Raw genomic sequence first — 14,634 nt, 5'->3', positions numbered from 1 at the left:
TTTCAACTGGATACTTTCATCCCTGATTGCATTCTCGCAAATTGCAACAGTACTTCGCTGCAGCTCTTCGCAATGCCACGGCTGATGCATGATTTGCTTACCTGCTTACCCACAGACGTCACCTACCGTGCAATGCAGGTGAGGAGGGGGAGAGGTGCCATTCAAATCAAGCACGGCAGGGTACATTGCAGTCTGCAACAACTAAGGGAGGCCAAGTCACCTGACAGCGCGCAGTAGTCTCTCTTTAGGAGGCCTTGTCTTTTCCGCATGAGGCGGCCAGGAGACGCGGCGGACTGGTTTCCCATTTGAGTTGTCAGAGTCGTGTTCCAGTAAGCAATGATTGCTCAGCAGTCTGGGCCTTTGAATCCTGGCGGGTTTCTTTTTGTGCTGCTAGGTGATACACCGATGCCCATACACTGGCATGCATCTCGGTTCCCCCTGGCGGTGAGCGGTACCGACCTGGTTGTGCTCGACCCGAGGGCGCCACCCAAGGCAGAAATAACAGGCGGACCAAACAGCTTCTGACTTGGTATTTGGTGCCTGTTAGCTTCCGTGTTTCATCAAAAGGGCGCGCCTTCCTCGTCATCTCCTCTCTTCTGTCTGTTATTGCTCTGCAATTGTCGCAGGCCCTTCACGGCTCCATGTCCCAGTACCTCACTGCCGTCACGCACACATCAAAGCCAACAATCACTATGTCTTCTGCAGAGAACCTCAAGACGTATCGTGGAAATTGCCACTGTGGAGCGTTCATCTATGAAGCCACGTTGCCCGAGATCACCTCGTACAGCGAATGCAATTGCAGCATCTGCCGCAAGAAGGGCTACGCGTGGCTGTTCGCGAGTGAGGGCCAGCTGGATATCGTCAAGGGTAGCATTGACGAACTGGCATCTTATACCTTCAACAATGGTATTTTTGTCCACCGTTTTTGTCCCACGTGCGGCACTGGCGTCCTGGCTCAGAATATCAACAACCCCTCCGCCGTGACAACGGCCATCAATGTAAGCAAATATGCCGAAAAGGGCAAGGATTGATGTCATATGACGAACTGTGCTTACACATGTGCAGGCTCGTGCAATTCAGGGTCTCGACGTGTGGTCGCTTGACATCAAGCCGTAAGTTACACCGAGTTCTCTGCTGTACATAATTGTGACTGACATCTGGAAGGTTTGACGGCAAGGAATTGCCCCCTGCCTACAAGCCCGCGTCATATCAAGGCCCCGAGCCGGCTGTCAAATTCGACGGCGGAAAGACATGTGCGTCGACCATTGGATCAATACCTTTGCAAGTTGGTCTCGTGAACTAATTCGAGATAAGATCATGGCTCATGTCACTGCGGCGCTGTGACCCTGGCAGTGAAAGTCGACAAGCCCTTGGAGGCCAGAGATATTACCGTGGATGAAGAGAGAATCGTCGAGTGCAATTGCAGCATCTGCAGCAGGGTGAGCTCACGGTTTCTTGACTCTCAAGACCTTTCGGCCTGCCAATATACATAGCTAAGCTGCATTCACATAGGGCGCGTACATCTGGATCTATCCGCTCGTAGAGGAGACAGTCATCGAGGGCAGAGAACACCTCGACTATCGCGCATTCAACAAGACTGTCGTCCGCAAGGCCTTCTGCCGGCACTGCGGAGTGCACATTTGCAACGAGCTGAATGAACTTACAGGTGAGCAGACCGTCAAACTTACCGCACTCCTCGCATCTTATCTTGTGATTTGTGCAAATGATTGACTGCTTTCTGACGTGCTTTTTCGTTAATCTAATATTATCGACTAGATGCGGAAATAGAAGCATTGAACGATGCCGCAAAGGCTTGGCGCGACAGGTCCAAGAGCATACGGCCCATCACGCTGAGGGTCTTGGATGACTTCGACTTCAAGACACTGAAAACCAATAGACTTGATGGATGGGATATCATAAAGCCTTTGTACGTTAACCCGTGACTGAGCCACGCTCCAGAGCATGGTAGAATAGTCACGAAATGAAAGGCGCGTGGCCTCTCACTTCCGAGGGAGATGTTGCGGTGATCTAGCGCCAAAGAGGCTCCGTATAGAATCAGTCTTGAAGCAGGATCCTTTGATGTGGTGTAAAAAATACGACTCGCCATGGCTTTTCAAACTATGTCGCAAAAATGGATAAGGGATCGTGAAAGTCACTCGACGCCTACCTAGGAATCACCATCAATGGATCAGAGCGGATTCTTCAAAACAGTGTATGACATGGAAATGCAGAAGCTGACGCAAAAATATGTCCATTCCGCAGCAGTCACTCGCCAGCGCCTCGGGCAAAGTTGGTGCAACTAGTTTTGGACATCAAAACGTTGTCCTGAGACGTCGGGTATCGGCGTGCAGGAGGTTACTATAGCACCAGTGTTTAAAATCCGAGTTCTAGAAGATTGTATTTCAGGAAGCAAATATCCAGTGTCTAACGCCTGTCGTCTTGCACTCTACTCTCCAACTCAACTCCCTCGTCATCTAGCTGCTCAGTCCCGTCCATGATGAAGCCATCTCCCTCATCGGCACTGCTACTCAAACGTATCCGCCCGCCAGAGGCACTGTTCACCTTGGACGACACCCAGCCCGCGACCTGCTGGAACACTCCCCAGAGCTTCTCCTGTGACTGCGCGAGGTGCTGGTCATCCCGGGGATTCTCGGAAGCCTCGGCCTTGAACTGATATTTGAGGCAGTCCTTGACCGTCAACAGGCCTTTCAGTTGGCCGTGATGCTCGGCCAAGATGACTCGCGGCCCAATCTTGCGGAACAGCTCCATGACTGTCTCCAGTGGCAGGCGGGGATGGACCGTTACGGGTGTCAAGTCTACGTAACGGGAGAAATCGATCGAGGTTGATGACATCGGATCGGAGAGTACGGTAACTGATGGTGTCGCGGATGGTGTTGTAGGTGCCACCGTGGTGTTGGAGGACGCAAAGGTGCATTTCGCTTGTGGGTTCAAGGATCGATCTTTCTTCAGGCGGTTGATGGCGTACTGCAGCTCCGTGCGACCGATGTACCCCACGATAATCTTGTTCTGCTCGTTTTCTACAACAGGGAATCCTTGGTACTTCCCATTGGCGAGCAACTGCTTCACCTGCTGAAGTGTCAACCCGGACATGGGTAAGAAGACCACATCCGTAGTCATGGCGTGCGAAACAGGCACGCCAAAGTTGTGCTCTTCCTTGCCGTCAAGGAAGGGCATTCCGCTGAACCATATCATACGGTCTGCGATTCCTCCGCCTCCGATGAGGTCGCTGACAGCCTTCGTGACGCCAACTACAATCATCGTCGGCAAGATGTAGACAAGTGCTCCGGTCAGCTCGAACATGATGACCACAACCGACACTGTGATGTGCATAATGCCACTTAGTGCCGCCGCGGCACCAAGGAAAGCGTAGGTACCTGGCGTGATGCAGGGCAAATCAGGGTCGCAGGCTGAGAAAAATACGCTGTCAGGATTTGCGTCGTGGATGGCTTGCACAATAATGCCAATTGCGCGGCCAAATGAAGCCCCAATAGCCATCGAAGGGACGAAGATACCTGCAGGTACCTTGCAACCATACGAGATGATCACGAAGAAGATCCGGATTACAGTTGCCGAGAATAAGGAAGCGATGTTCCAGAGTCGGTTTGGGGCATCACAGAGCCCATGGTAATCCTCCGTCCCTTCGCATTCGAGGAAAAGAATCTCCATACTTTCTGTCATGTCGATTCTCAAGAAGACGTTGTAGTAACACACGATGGCAGTCGCGGTGGCCAGTAGAGTTGCCTCGAGAACAGGGTACTTGGCCAGATATTTCTTGCGAAACGCCTGGTACCGCAGATTCCACTTAATGACAAAGGCACCGTAGAGACCTCCCATGGCACCTATGAGGATATAAAATGGCGTCTCGAAAAAGTGCCATGACCGGTCATAGGTGACCTGGAACATGACAAGCTGGCCCGTTCTGAAAGGATTCATGAAAGCCAATACAACTGTCGCCACAAGGGCACAGAAATAACTCCGCCACATGGTCTTGAGGGGGAAGTAGCTGCTCATCTCTTCCAAGGAGAACAATACGCCACCAATAGGGCTTCCGAAGGCCACAGCCACGCCTGCAGCAGCACATGCGCTCAGAACCTCGCGGGTTTTGGAGCGACTGCGCCTGTACTTGTCGAATAGACGCGAGATGACATTGCCAGTGCAAACGGCATAGTGGACACTGGGCCCCTCCTTGCCGACCGACAGACCCGAAGCAATGGCCAAGGGCAGACAGATAGACTTGATCAGGAGTGTCCAAAACCCCAGAAACCCCTTCATAACAAACCCAGCGATGATGCACTTGATTTCAGAAATGCCCGAGCCAGCCGCGTAAGGCGCATAGCACTTGACAAGAGTGGCAGAAACGAAGGCAAACATGGTCTGCTGATGTTAGTAAAGGAAGTGCGGCAAATTTGCCTGGACTACACATACCGCGAAGATGATGTAGACAACGTAGTTAATGGGCTCGAATCCAGTCCAGCGATGCCATTGAGGGCAGCCGTTATCTTCGCCCCAGCAGCAAAAGTTCTCGTTGAGATAAAACGCAGTCGTGCAGTATCCCATCTTGATGTCAGACAGCCATTCCGTGATGATGTTCAGGAAGGCAGCGTTCAAGCCGATGGCAGCTCCGATGATGGTGATGACGATCCAGCCCTGCGCGGCCTCGTACAGGGCATAGAGCTTGTGCCTCCAGTCGACCTGGCCGCTGTCGTAGAGGCCGGCGGTGCGCTTCCTGCGCGCTTTCCGGCGCAGTCGTTCTTGCGCGGCATCCTGGACCCAATCTGTGTTGCGGCGTGAGTATTTGGGACGTGCAGGCGGCAAGTGGGTTGGTTCATGGGCGCGTACCAATGGTTGTGAAGTCCTGGGCGCATCGTTAGCCAGGTGCAGCAGGAGATTGGAGCCAAGGAGAGGGAGGGACGGTACCTCGTATCTTTTGATCTCGGCGATTTCCTCCTCGATCTGCTGGTCGGCTGCAACAGCTGGCTCGTCTATGGACTCGCCACGCTCAGCATTGCTAACGGCAAAGGAGAGGCGCGAGGTCACCGAGGGCCGGCGCCGTAAATCCATGATCACATAGTCGCAATGTAATCGTCGAGGTTGAGGATGGGAGCCATTATCCGTCAGTCGACTGTAGATCCGAGACGGTAGGCCAGCCGCGGCAGGCAGGCAGGCAGGCAGGCAGGCAGGCAGGTCCCCTATTCCACCACGTATTCAGCGCTGATCCGGGATCTGGGATCTTAGACCCTGCCTAGAGCGACCCCCCTTGCACTGGACCCAGTTGCAGTCGCGTTCATCCCAAGGAGAGAACCGCGTCTCAATTAACCACCACGCCCGGGGTCAGATTGGTCCTTGATGTACGCAGCCCTTCGCCTCTGGAATTAGTTGTAATAAATAGCCCGCGGACTCCAACTACAACACTCGCACGGCTCAAATACTCACATACCCTCACACGAGCTCCCCTGCTCTAAGACCGTGCAATCCTTGACGAGCACGACTTCATACTAAATCTCGCGAAAGGGTTAACGTCAAGGCGTCAAGATGCCGTACAACACAACTCCTATTAGGCCTCGTAAAGAGGTGACGGGCACAGTTCAGCTGCCATGTAAGTGTCTTCATTCTTTGTACCTCTCAGCCTCTGGTGGACAACAATACTGAGAGGTTACACAGTGTCAAGAGTCAAGAAGATCATCGCAGTGGATCCAGACATCAACATCTGCTCAAACAATGCGGCGTTCGCCATAACGTTGGCCACTGTAAGGTTACCTGACTTTCTACATTCTGTTATCATCTTTTGAGTTCCCCAAGCAGGCATTGACAATGACATGCAGGAGATGTTCATCCAGTACCTCGCAGAGCAAGGTCATAACATGGCCAAGCTCGACAGGAAGCCAAGGAGGAACGTACAGTACAAAGACCTGTGTAAGAGAGGCTCGCTCACACACGTCACTTGGTCACCCTGCTAATCAGACCTCAGCCGCCGCGGTCATCGCCAAGGACAACCTGGAGTTCCTTGATGACACTATCCCCAAGACACAGCCCTACAAGGAAATCAAGCACAAGGCCGCCGAGACGCGCGCCAAACTCCAGGGCGGCAAGCCGGCCGGCGAGCAGGCCGACGAGGCGGGCCAGCCCAACGGCAAGAAGCAGAAGAGCATCAACGGCTTCGGCGTCCACGATGTGGTCAAGAGGGCTGAGGATGATGAACAGACGCACATGGGCGTAGGGGACGGAGACGTGCACATGACTGGTTAGAGGCTGACAGATGTACCCGAAGAGTCGAATTCTTCTTCTGAGCTGTTGCTTCAGCTTCGGCCGGATTGCAACAGATTTGTCGACAACCTACAGTTGGTCGTGGATTACTGAACGAGGACCTCCCAGGTCAATCTCCTGTGCTGCTATCCGACGCGATGGTCACAAAGCAGAGCGATTTGATCAAGGGGCCACCGGCCCCGAGGAACTGCCGAGGGGATGCCAAGGTCAGGATCTCCAGCGGAATACGACGAGAATTCGCAAGAACCTCGCAAAAGCTCAAGCTGACCGGCAACATGCCGCGAGTTTGCCAGCAAATTGAAAAGCCGGCCAGGGGCCTTGGTCAAAGACTTGCTGGAAATGTGTGGTATTCGTACATTACTTCCAGTGCTATGTGCCTTCCCACTAAAGCACGTAGCTCATGCAAATGCAAATCCTCTCTGACCTATCTGACAGTCTTTGATCATGCATAATGAAGGCTTCAGCCATCATTGCTCTCATGAAGACCTCGACAGGCTGTTAGGCAATCTTTCAAATCTCAAGAGCCCAGAGCGCCGCCACCGCATTGAACGCTACTTCCGACTGCTATTATCTTTTTTCCCGCCTGCTTGACATTTTTTTGCCGCGAGCATCAGCACCGCATGCATTACTCTTCCATTGCATCGTCGCCCAGGATGCCAGCGGGCAACCGACCTTCCTCCAGCTCCTTCTCCAGCCGTATGATCTCCTCCAGGCTGCTGGCCTTCTTGATCCTCTCTTGTAACCTCTGCTTCTCTTTATCCGTGAGCTTCAGGCGCTTCATCTTCGACACAGCGGTAGCCTCGCCGTTCGCCGCAGAGACATTGAAAGTCTGAGACTTGATTCCCTTGATCTGTCGGACGTCCTCAGTCAGCACCCAAGTTATCAACAGGGTCTCGGCACTCGATGTTCCTACCTTCGAAGCCAGTTCTGAAGGCTCCTCGGCCGTGCCAAACAGCTCCGTGGCCTTGTCCCGCTCCGCCTGCTTGACCTTCTGGTAGTCGAGGAACCGCACCGTGGGACACCGCCAAACCACCCAGTATCGGTAGTGCTACGCACACAGTCAGCCCTCCGTTCTCGCCTCAAGATTCGCTCTGCGTCGGAAACGTCAGGGAGGGGGGGGCAAACCCACCTCCTTCTTCGTGACCGGGTTGTCCGCCAGCACCAGCTGCGTCAACCGCGTAAATTTGCCCAGCACATCCAGGTCCGACAGCTCGGCCACCTGGTTCGACGCGAGCACCAGGTTCCTCAGGTTGGGGATCGCGTTGGGGAGGTTGGGCTGGATGGTAGAGACGCGGTTGCGCGCCAGCAGCAGCGTCTGTATCCGCGGGGACAGCGGGAAGTTGCCGAGGATCTGGATGTCATTGTCGGTGAAGTCGATCGCGTCTTGGGGCTGTAACGGTCTCCCGCGCGTCAGCAGGCCGCGCATGGAAGCAGTGCGAGGCAAAGACAAAGGGGAGTGGGGGGTTTTTTGGTTGTTACGTACGCCCGCGACACCAAGGTTCTCAATTGTTGGTATCCTGTGACCTATTTGCCGACAAGACAAAGACGTTTGATATCAACTCTAGCTCTCAAGCAAAGATCATGTGTGTAGCATCTGTTCTTTTCTAAACGCACCTCGGAGGTCAAGCTCCCTCTCGTTGAGCGGGTTGAGGTACGAGAGGGAGTTTTGGATCAGATCCGCCGTCAGCCTCACCATCTTGGCGGCAGGCGGGTTTTACCTCTGCTTTATATTTGGTACTTTGTATTCGGTATCGGATTGAATCGGGAGTGAGTGGGATCGTTTTCTTTGTGAAAGGCTCTGGATGGGGTAGGGTTTTGTGTTGGGTCGCAGAAAGATGGTTTCCTGGAGAGCAGCTCAAGATGCCTAGCTGGCTGCGGTCGCGTGTGTTAGCTTGACTTTTTTCAGCGACAGGGTCCGGTTCTGCTTGGGGGTAGGGGGGCACTGAGCTAAAAGCACTGGAGTGACGTCCAACCCGTCCCAGGGTTTTCATTTTACTATGACATATTAATCCATACCGAATTCAATTCAACTATAGATGGTAAAACAAAGAACATTTGAAAATATGCATATGAATAACAATATTGAGAATGTTTAATTGATTCATTTAAATTATAAATTATAGAACAATTAATAAGTCTGGCCCCTTATTGCAAAGCACACGTGAAATACCTTGCAAGCAACTGTTGTGACAATCAGATTAATGTCTATGTACTAGAAGAACAAATGATTGTCGTCTTCGAAACTAGAGCTATCGGAATCGTCGCCCGGGATGAGGAACAGCTTCCGCCGGACACTGTTTACCAGTTCCGTTACCTCTGCGGGACAGCTAGACTCAGGATACACCCGTGTGGGTTGTACCAGGCTAGAAAGGTCATCTTCCAACCCCAGAGTCAGCAAGCTATGCCTTCCAAACCGCGACATGCATTCTTTATGAGACAGCTCCCATTGCCCCAGCCAGGCTGACGCCACACTGGGATCGAGCTGCCCTGCTAGCCGGAATGAATCCCAGGTCGCTAGCAAAGCGTTCCTGTCCTCTCTGCCGTACTTTTCCACCAGTCCGGCGGCGAAGACGCTTGAGGCGAAGACAAGCAGATCCGAAAGGCCTGATTGTCTTTGAGATTCATAGACGTCCAGGAGCAGGCGACTAACCTCCGCGAATGGCCCTTGAATGTTCTTCTCCCGCAGTGTGTGGATAAACCGAGACAAGTACGATCGTAATGATCGACTATGCTTGGAGAAGAGTAAGGCGCGGGGGATTAGGAAGCAAAGCTCTACAAAAGATGTGATGTCATCTTCTTTGATGTGGTATTGTACTTGGTCGAGTACTCTCTCAATAGCCTCCCGCCCTAGCGTTTTCTTGCAGTCTAAGATGTTGAGCGCTTCATAGAATCCATCCCGTAACCTTGGGGCGGAATCACCATGGAGGAGCCGATACTTGGATGATGAGCATGCTCTTGACGATAGTGTGGTAGTACGGACATGAAAATCGAGTAATTGGTTGATACCAGCGAAGATAGTAGCTTTTTGCTGAAAATTCTGCAGATCCATGGGGATCAAGGTGCTGGTTGTCGACAAAGCCGGGGAAGGATGGTCTGGCTCTTCCTGTACGCGTGCCTTCTTCCTTGGTGGCTCACTTGCCCCAGTGAGAGACAATGTCGATACTGTCTCGTTTTCGAACTGCTTTTCTTTTCGAACGCTCTTCGACGTGTACTTGTACCAGCCCCAGACCCGGAAGTGCCTCTTGTACATCTTTTCGCTATGGTTGGTCAGCCGAGGCTGTCGCGAGAATAGCAGGGAATACCATCGAAGACTCACGTGGCGTTGAAGCCATGCTGTTCTCTCATGCATATGATCGTGGCATTGAGGGTTTGGTTCTCAGTCAGATAGAAATGCTCGATAAAAGGCTTCTTTGCTTCCCAGTCTGTCTCCCTAGGGGCTGGATACTTGATGATGAACGGATCGACAACCGCCATAGGGTCTGCATGAATTTCAGGACTCCATGGATAAAGGACGTCTAGATCACAAATTTGAGAAGCCCCATGACCAAAGTCCAGGTTCTCAGGGCACAGTAAGTTCATATTGACGGGACAGTGGTGGATACACAATTTCATGGGAGGATGTGAGTTGCCAGATTACGAGGGCGTCCAGATTGGGTCAATTACGAGTAGTCCTTGACCCATTTTTATAGGAAATGCAGAAAATGGAGCAGTTGCTTCTGCAGATTCGAGGCAGCCTGGCATGGCCGACAATTCGTCTTGGAGAAAGGACCAGAAAAGCGGTGCCAGTTGGGGCTTTCCATCCTGGATGTAACTGTTCCTGCAAGGGCTTTTCAGGTCTTTTGCCTTAGCCAATAATATGAATAGTCTACGACGCAGCCACATGCGCCTTGGATCTTGCACTTTGTGTCACCACCCTCCATGTTTGTGAATGGCCCGCTGCAAGGCAGACTGGTTGATACGCATGCGGGGATCTTGCGCCTTTTCAACGCCTTTCAAGGCGACAAACAGTTCGCACAGGAACCGTGACTTTTGCAACCTCATCCCATATTTTAAACCGGTATGAAAATAATTATAGACATAGAAACGCGCTTGGAAAATTGATAAACATGTGGCTGGGTCTCCAGTCCTGTATTGCACATCAAGGGCAGGCCATGTTGCTGAGAACAAGGAGCATATATAAAGGAAATTCATAGCAGTCAAGTATGAAAGCTAGGGGGATGCGATACACATTCTCGTCCTATGAATGATATTTTAGAGGATAGGAGGTAGCAAATCTCAAAGTCATCGAGAAGAAATCGGCATTGAACGTGAAAATGATCGGGGAAAAATGCTATAAGAACTGCATAACCTCATGACGACTTCTAAAGCCGCATAAATCATGTGAGGCTATCTGAGCGAGAAGTAGCCTCTTCCGACACTCAAGCTTTTCAATGAACAGGTTGTCCTACAAAGTTGGGGGATTTTCCAACTTCTGCTCTCTTATGACAAATATACAAATCCAATAATCACTGTTCAACTCGAGACATGCCATCTCATTTCAGGATAATCCTGCCTGCACTGAGAGACCTGACAGATCGACCATGGCATGAGCTTCAGCGGGCTTCACATTACGAAAAATTTGCGAAAACAGGCTGGGCAAGAAGATAAAGACCTGAAATTTCTACTTGAAACCACTGAACTACTGCATATGATGCAACGAGACATGTTACCACTTGACTAATTGTCACTGGAAGGCACGTAAGCCGCACCACGTCCGAGGTCCTCCTTCAAAAGCTTCCCATTAATACTCAACGGCTTACAGTCGAGCAAGACAAAAAAGATGCGGGCCCAAGAAGTCTGGCTGGGGTTTCTCCAAGCATGGACCGTGTAGCGCTGGACCATCACGTCGCCAGGCCTCATGAGCTGCGCGGTGCCGTCCTCCAGGACGCACTCGGCCTCGCCATCCGTGACGAGGCCGTAGTCGAGGGACTGAGTACGGTGCATCATGCACGTGTATCCAGGGGCGAGGTCGACGTAGCGGGCCACGGCGCCGCCATTGCTGACTAGGCCGACGCCCTCGTTGTTGACCTTGCGGTCATGTTCGAGATCCGCGTCGTTGTTAAGATCCGCAGGGTTCTTGTTGATATAGGCCACTGCCATGGGCATCTTTCCGTCGTCGTACTGGCCCCACTTGAGAGCGCGTTGGGGCAGGAAGATTGACTTCTCACCGTCGTGACCAGTCAGGTAGACGGTGTGGGTAGGCACACCGCGCTCGCCAGACATTGTCGGATTGTCTTTCGGTTGATTTTGACAAATATACAGAGGTGGTTGAAGCACTGATTTCTGTGTACGAAATGGAGTCGTAGGCTTTGACCTGTTGTAATAGAAATTGGTATTATAGTGTGAATGAGTGAGGCTGGTGGTGCTTTCTGTCTTGTTATATACTTCATGTTAACTCGAATGCCACCTTTTCATCTTGTTTTCTGCCCGAGTCCAATGCTTCAGAGATCTCAAATGTCGAAGCCGAACTCCATCCCGCCGCCATTGCGAAGGGAGGGCGAAATGCGAAAGCTGTTCTGGTGTTGCCGAAGTCTACAGCGGTGGTTCGAGATTCGGCCCGAACGTCTTCGCCCCAAAGTTTGATAGTCGTTAGTCAATCGCAAGTCCGAATCAACTTGCCAATTTTGCCCGTCCCGATTTACCCCATACCAAAGGGCCTAAATAGTTGATCAATTAAACTTGATCTCAGAACGAGAATATAATTGTAATGCTCCCGCCATAGATGGGCATTCCAAGCGAAGACTATCATCGCACTGCTAGAATTGGCCGGAAAGAGAACCTTCTGAAATTTACCACAATAACCACTCCCCCGTCTCTGCTCCGCATCCTTCACAAGTTTTGGCAACAGCAAATTCAATCACTGCGTTGATTTCATACATCATGGATCGTCTTGGTGTCCTTCAGCCTACGGCTTTGACCGGCGAAGCTAAGCAGCTCTACGAAGACATCAAGGACTACTTCGGAGGCAATGTCAAGTATGATAAGACCTTCGCCATGGAATGAACCCCTGCTAAATATCCAATAGCTACACATACAAACTTGATAATGGACAGATGGTTGGACCGGTAGGTTATTGTCTGGCGTTGAGCATGTGCGACAACTCTGACTTGTCTCAGTTCGGCATTGAACTGCACACACCTGGAGCAGGTTATGCCTGGCTCAATATGACCAATTCACTGGCCGAGATCACAGAACTCCCGCCTCTGGCGCGCGAAGTCGCTATCCTCGTCACCGGAAATCACGAAGCGGCTGCCTACGAGATCTACGCCCACTCTGCGGTGTCCAAGCTCAGCGCCGAGGACTTGAAGACTATCGCAGGTGGTCGATGCCCGAGCCATCTTGACGAAAAATGCCATGCTGCCTTCAATCTCGCCACGGACCTTTGCAAGCCTGGTCGTCTCTCGGACCAGGCGTGGGAGAAGGCTGTTGGACTATTGGGAAAGGCTGCTGCGGTTGCTGTTGTACACTATGTTGGATTCTATAAGTATGTTGCTACCATACTCAATGGGTTTGATGCAAAGATTCCAGAGGATTCTTGATGCGATATAGATTAGGTTGTGATGCCAAGACTAATAAATACATCGTTTGCATTTTATGATTCCTTGCGCCCTGACTTAGACCCCTTTGCAAAAAAGTGAAAGTAGTAATAGAAAAACTTCAAGCGAGCATGAAAGTGAGGCATTCGGCCTGTCCGTATACTTGCGGAATCCTCTGGCACGAGAAAATGAAAACCCCGAGTTCAATTATTTGAATTCACTGGAAGAGAAGGAGACTGCTTGTAGCCAGCGCTCAGACTGACCTGAGCATTCTGGGCTTCGCTCGGCTTGCAAAGCTGGCACCCAGCGGAAGCCGATTCCGTCATCTACGAAATATGATGGCCGAAGAAATTGAGGATAGGTGCCGACCAGTATGGTGGTTTTCGGTCTCGCTGTTTGTCTCATCCGCGGAAGATCCGAGCAGACAGCTTCGGCCCGAACCAGTGACACCAGGTTAAGCACCGTTACGCTTCGCTAGTTCCCGCGTGTTCGGTGCGATGCTTAGTATTCGTAAGCGTAATGTATCTTGATAGATTAGGTGTTCGGCTGGCACCAACGAGACATGCGAACTTGCTTCATCGGCCCGAACGCAGTATCTGGTGCCCCTTTAACTCCTAATATCGAGCGGCCGAACAACACCACCCTCGCGAGTCGGCTTTCGCATATCATCATAATATCATGAAAGCGTCTTGGCACATAACCATGACCACGTGTACGAGGAATGAATATAAGGAGGCAGAGATGGCCAACTTCCTGGACTACTCATCCCAAACACATCACCAGCTCAATCACAGCAGATAAAGACCTCCTTTGAACAGAGTAAGCTTTTCAACTCAATTGATTCAGCACCATTGAGTCAACTCGAATCGTGCAATCTACATTACGGCAATCTTGTTGACAAATTCTCAAACAACTTCTCAACATGACGGAGACATATGCCCCAACCACGCTTGGCCTTTTCTCCTTGTCCCAAGATCCCAACTTCCACTATGAGACTCTACGCTCGATCGGCCTAGCCCGCTACATGGGTGGCGATATCAGCGAGCAACTCAATCTGATCCCGAAGATCAAGCCGCGGGATCTCGAGTCCTGGTACCGCGAGTGGCGCGCCCTAGCGGATAGAGTCCTCTCCCAGATTGATGAGGACAACTTGGACAAACACTCGGACGTAACCATCCGAGACGTCTACTTTCGCGTCAGCCACTATGTCTTTGTGTCCGACTTCTTTCTGCACAATAATGTCAACGATCCTCGCCTCAGGGAGAACTACAACCTCTGGAGGAAGTACTACGACCTTGCCAATGCCCGCCTTGACATTCCCGGCGAGCACATCCTGCTCGATACTCCCTCCGGCTTCAAGGCACCGTTGATCATTTACCGCGCCGCCAGGGCGTCTGCCGACCAGCCCAGGCCGACTCTGCTCGTTGGAGGTGGCTTCGACAGCAACTATGAGGAGTGCATGCACTGCTTCGGCTTCCCAGCTCTGGAGAGGGGATACAACGTCGTACTTTATGAGGGCCCTGGCCAGCCCACCCTCCTTCACACTCAAAAGGTCGGTTTCATCCACGATTGGGAAAGAGTTGTCACGCCGATCATGAACTACCTCTTTGAGCACCAGAGAGACACCACCGCCTTCATCGACCCCACTAAGGTCGGCCTCATTGGGCTGAGCCTAGGCGGCTACCTAAGCCTTCGCGCAGCCGCTTTCGAGCCCCGTCTTGCCGCCGTGATCGCCATCGACGGCGTGTACAGCTTCCTCGAGTGCGGCCTCGAA

The 14,634-nt window shown here is 51.9% G+C and overlaps 7 protein-coding genes across 7 annotated transcripts; 3 read left to right on the top strand and 4 right to left on the bottom strand.

Annotated features, from left to right (window-relative positions):
• Positions 1-692: 692 nt before the first annotated feature.
• On the top strand, positions 693-1,943 carry J7T55_012620 (glutathione-dependent formaldehyde-activating gfa; the record flags this gene model as incomplete). Its single annotated transcript, XM_053145267.1, has 6 exons — positions 693-998; positions 1,066-1,112; positions 1,165-1,253; positions 1,354-1,439; positions 1,513-1,666; positions 1,777-1,943. The coding sequence occupies 6 exons, from the start codon at positions 693-695 to the stop codon at positions 1,941-1,943; spliced, it is 849 nt and encodes a 282-aa protein (XP_052992012.1).
• Positions 1,944-2,424: 481 nt separating this feature from the next.
• Positions 2,425-5,082, bottom strand: J7T55_012619 (uncharacterized protein; the record flags this gene model as incomplete). The annotated part of the gene is made up of 3 exons (XM_053145266.1): positions 2,425-4,395; positions 4,447-4,785; positions 4,861-5,082. 3 exons carry the CDS (start codon positions 5,080-5,082, stop codon positions 2,425-2,427), a joined length of 2,532 nt encoding a protein of 843 aa, XP_052992011.1.
• A 471-nt stretch (positions 5,083-5,553) lies between these two features.
• J7T55_012618 (uncharacterized protein) lies at positions 5,554-6,727 on the top strand (the record flags this gene model as incomplete). The annotated part of the gene is made up of 6 exons (XM_053145265.1): positions 5,554-5,617; positions 5,683-5,768; positions 5,844-5,934; positions 5,990-6,262; positions 6,361-6,631; positions 6,721-6,727. 6 exons carry the CDS (start codon positions 5,554-5,556, stop codon positions 6,725-6,727), a joined length of 792 nt encoding a protein of 263 aa, XP_052992010.1.
• A 183-nt stretch (positions 6,728-6,910) lies between these two features.
• On the bottom strand, positions 6,911-7,981 carry J7T55_012617 (u2 small nuclear ribonucleoprotein a; the record flags this gene model as incomplete). The annotated part of the gene is made up of 5 exons (XM_053145264.1): positions 6,911-7,135; positions 7,199-7,333; positions 7,415-7,675; positions 7,769-7,809; positions 7,900-7,981. 5 exons carry the CDS (start codon positions 7,979-7,981, stop codon positions 6,911-6,913), a joined length of 744 nt encoding a protein of 247 aa, XP_052992009.1.
• A 516-nt stretch (positions 7,982-8,497) lies between these two features.
• J7T55_012616 (uncharacterized protein) lies at positions 8,498-9,864 on the bottom strand (the record flags this gene model as incomplete). The annotated part of the gene is made up of 2 exons (XM_053145262.1): positions 8,498-9,542; positions 9,602-9,864. The coding sequence occupies 2 exons, from the start codon at positions 9,862-9,864 to the stop codon at positions 8,498-8,500; spliced, it is 1,308 nt and encodes a 435-aa protein (XP_052992008.1).
• Positions 9,865-11,001: 1,137 nt separating this feature from the next.
• J7T55_012615 (uncharacterized protein) lies at positions 11,002-11,547 on the bottom strand (the record flags this gene model as incomplete). The annotated part of the gene is made up of 1 exon (XM_053145261.1): positions 11,002-11,547. The coding sequence occupies one exon, from the start codon at positions 11,545-11,547 to the stop codon at positions 11,002-11,004; it is 546 nt and encodes a 181-aa protein (XP_052992007.1).
• Positions 11,548-12,204: 657 nt separating this feature from the next.
• J7T55_012614 (uncharacterized protein) lies at positions 12,205-12,863 on the top strand (the record flags this gene model as incomplete). Its single annotated transcript, XM_053145260.1, has 3 exons — positions 12,205-12,299; positions 12,350-12,389; positions 12,441-12,863. The coding sequence occupies 3 exons, from the start codon at positions 12,205-12,207 to the stop codon at positions 12,861-12,863; spliced, it is 558 nt and encodes a 185-aa protein (XP_052992006.1).
• Between the last annotated feature and the right edge of the window lie 1,771 nt (positions 12,864-14,634).

This window comes from Diaporthe amygdali (assembly GCF_026229845.1).
Source record: "Diaporthe amygdali strain CAA958 chromosome Unknown NODE_20_length_815715_cov_65_842320, whole genome shotgun sequence".
In the NCBI taxonomy this organism is placed as follows: domain Eukaryota; kingdom Fungi; phylum Ascomycota; class Sordariomycetes; order Diaporthales; family Diaporthaceae; genus Diaporthe; species Diaporthe amygdali.
The sequence above is the reverse complement of the archived record's forward strand: the minus strand, read 5'-3'. Positions and strand labels throughout refer to the sequence as shown.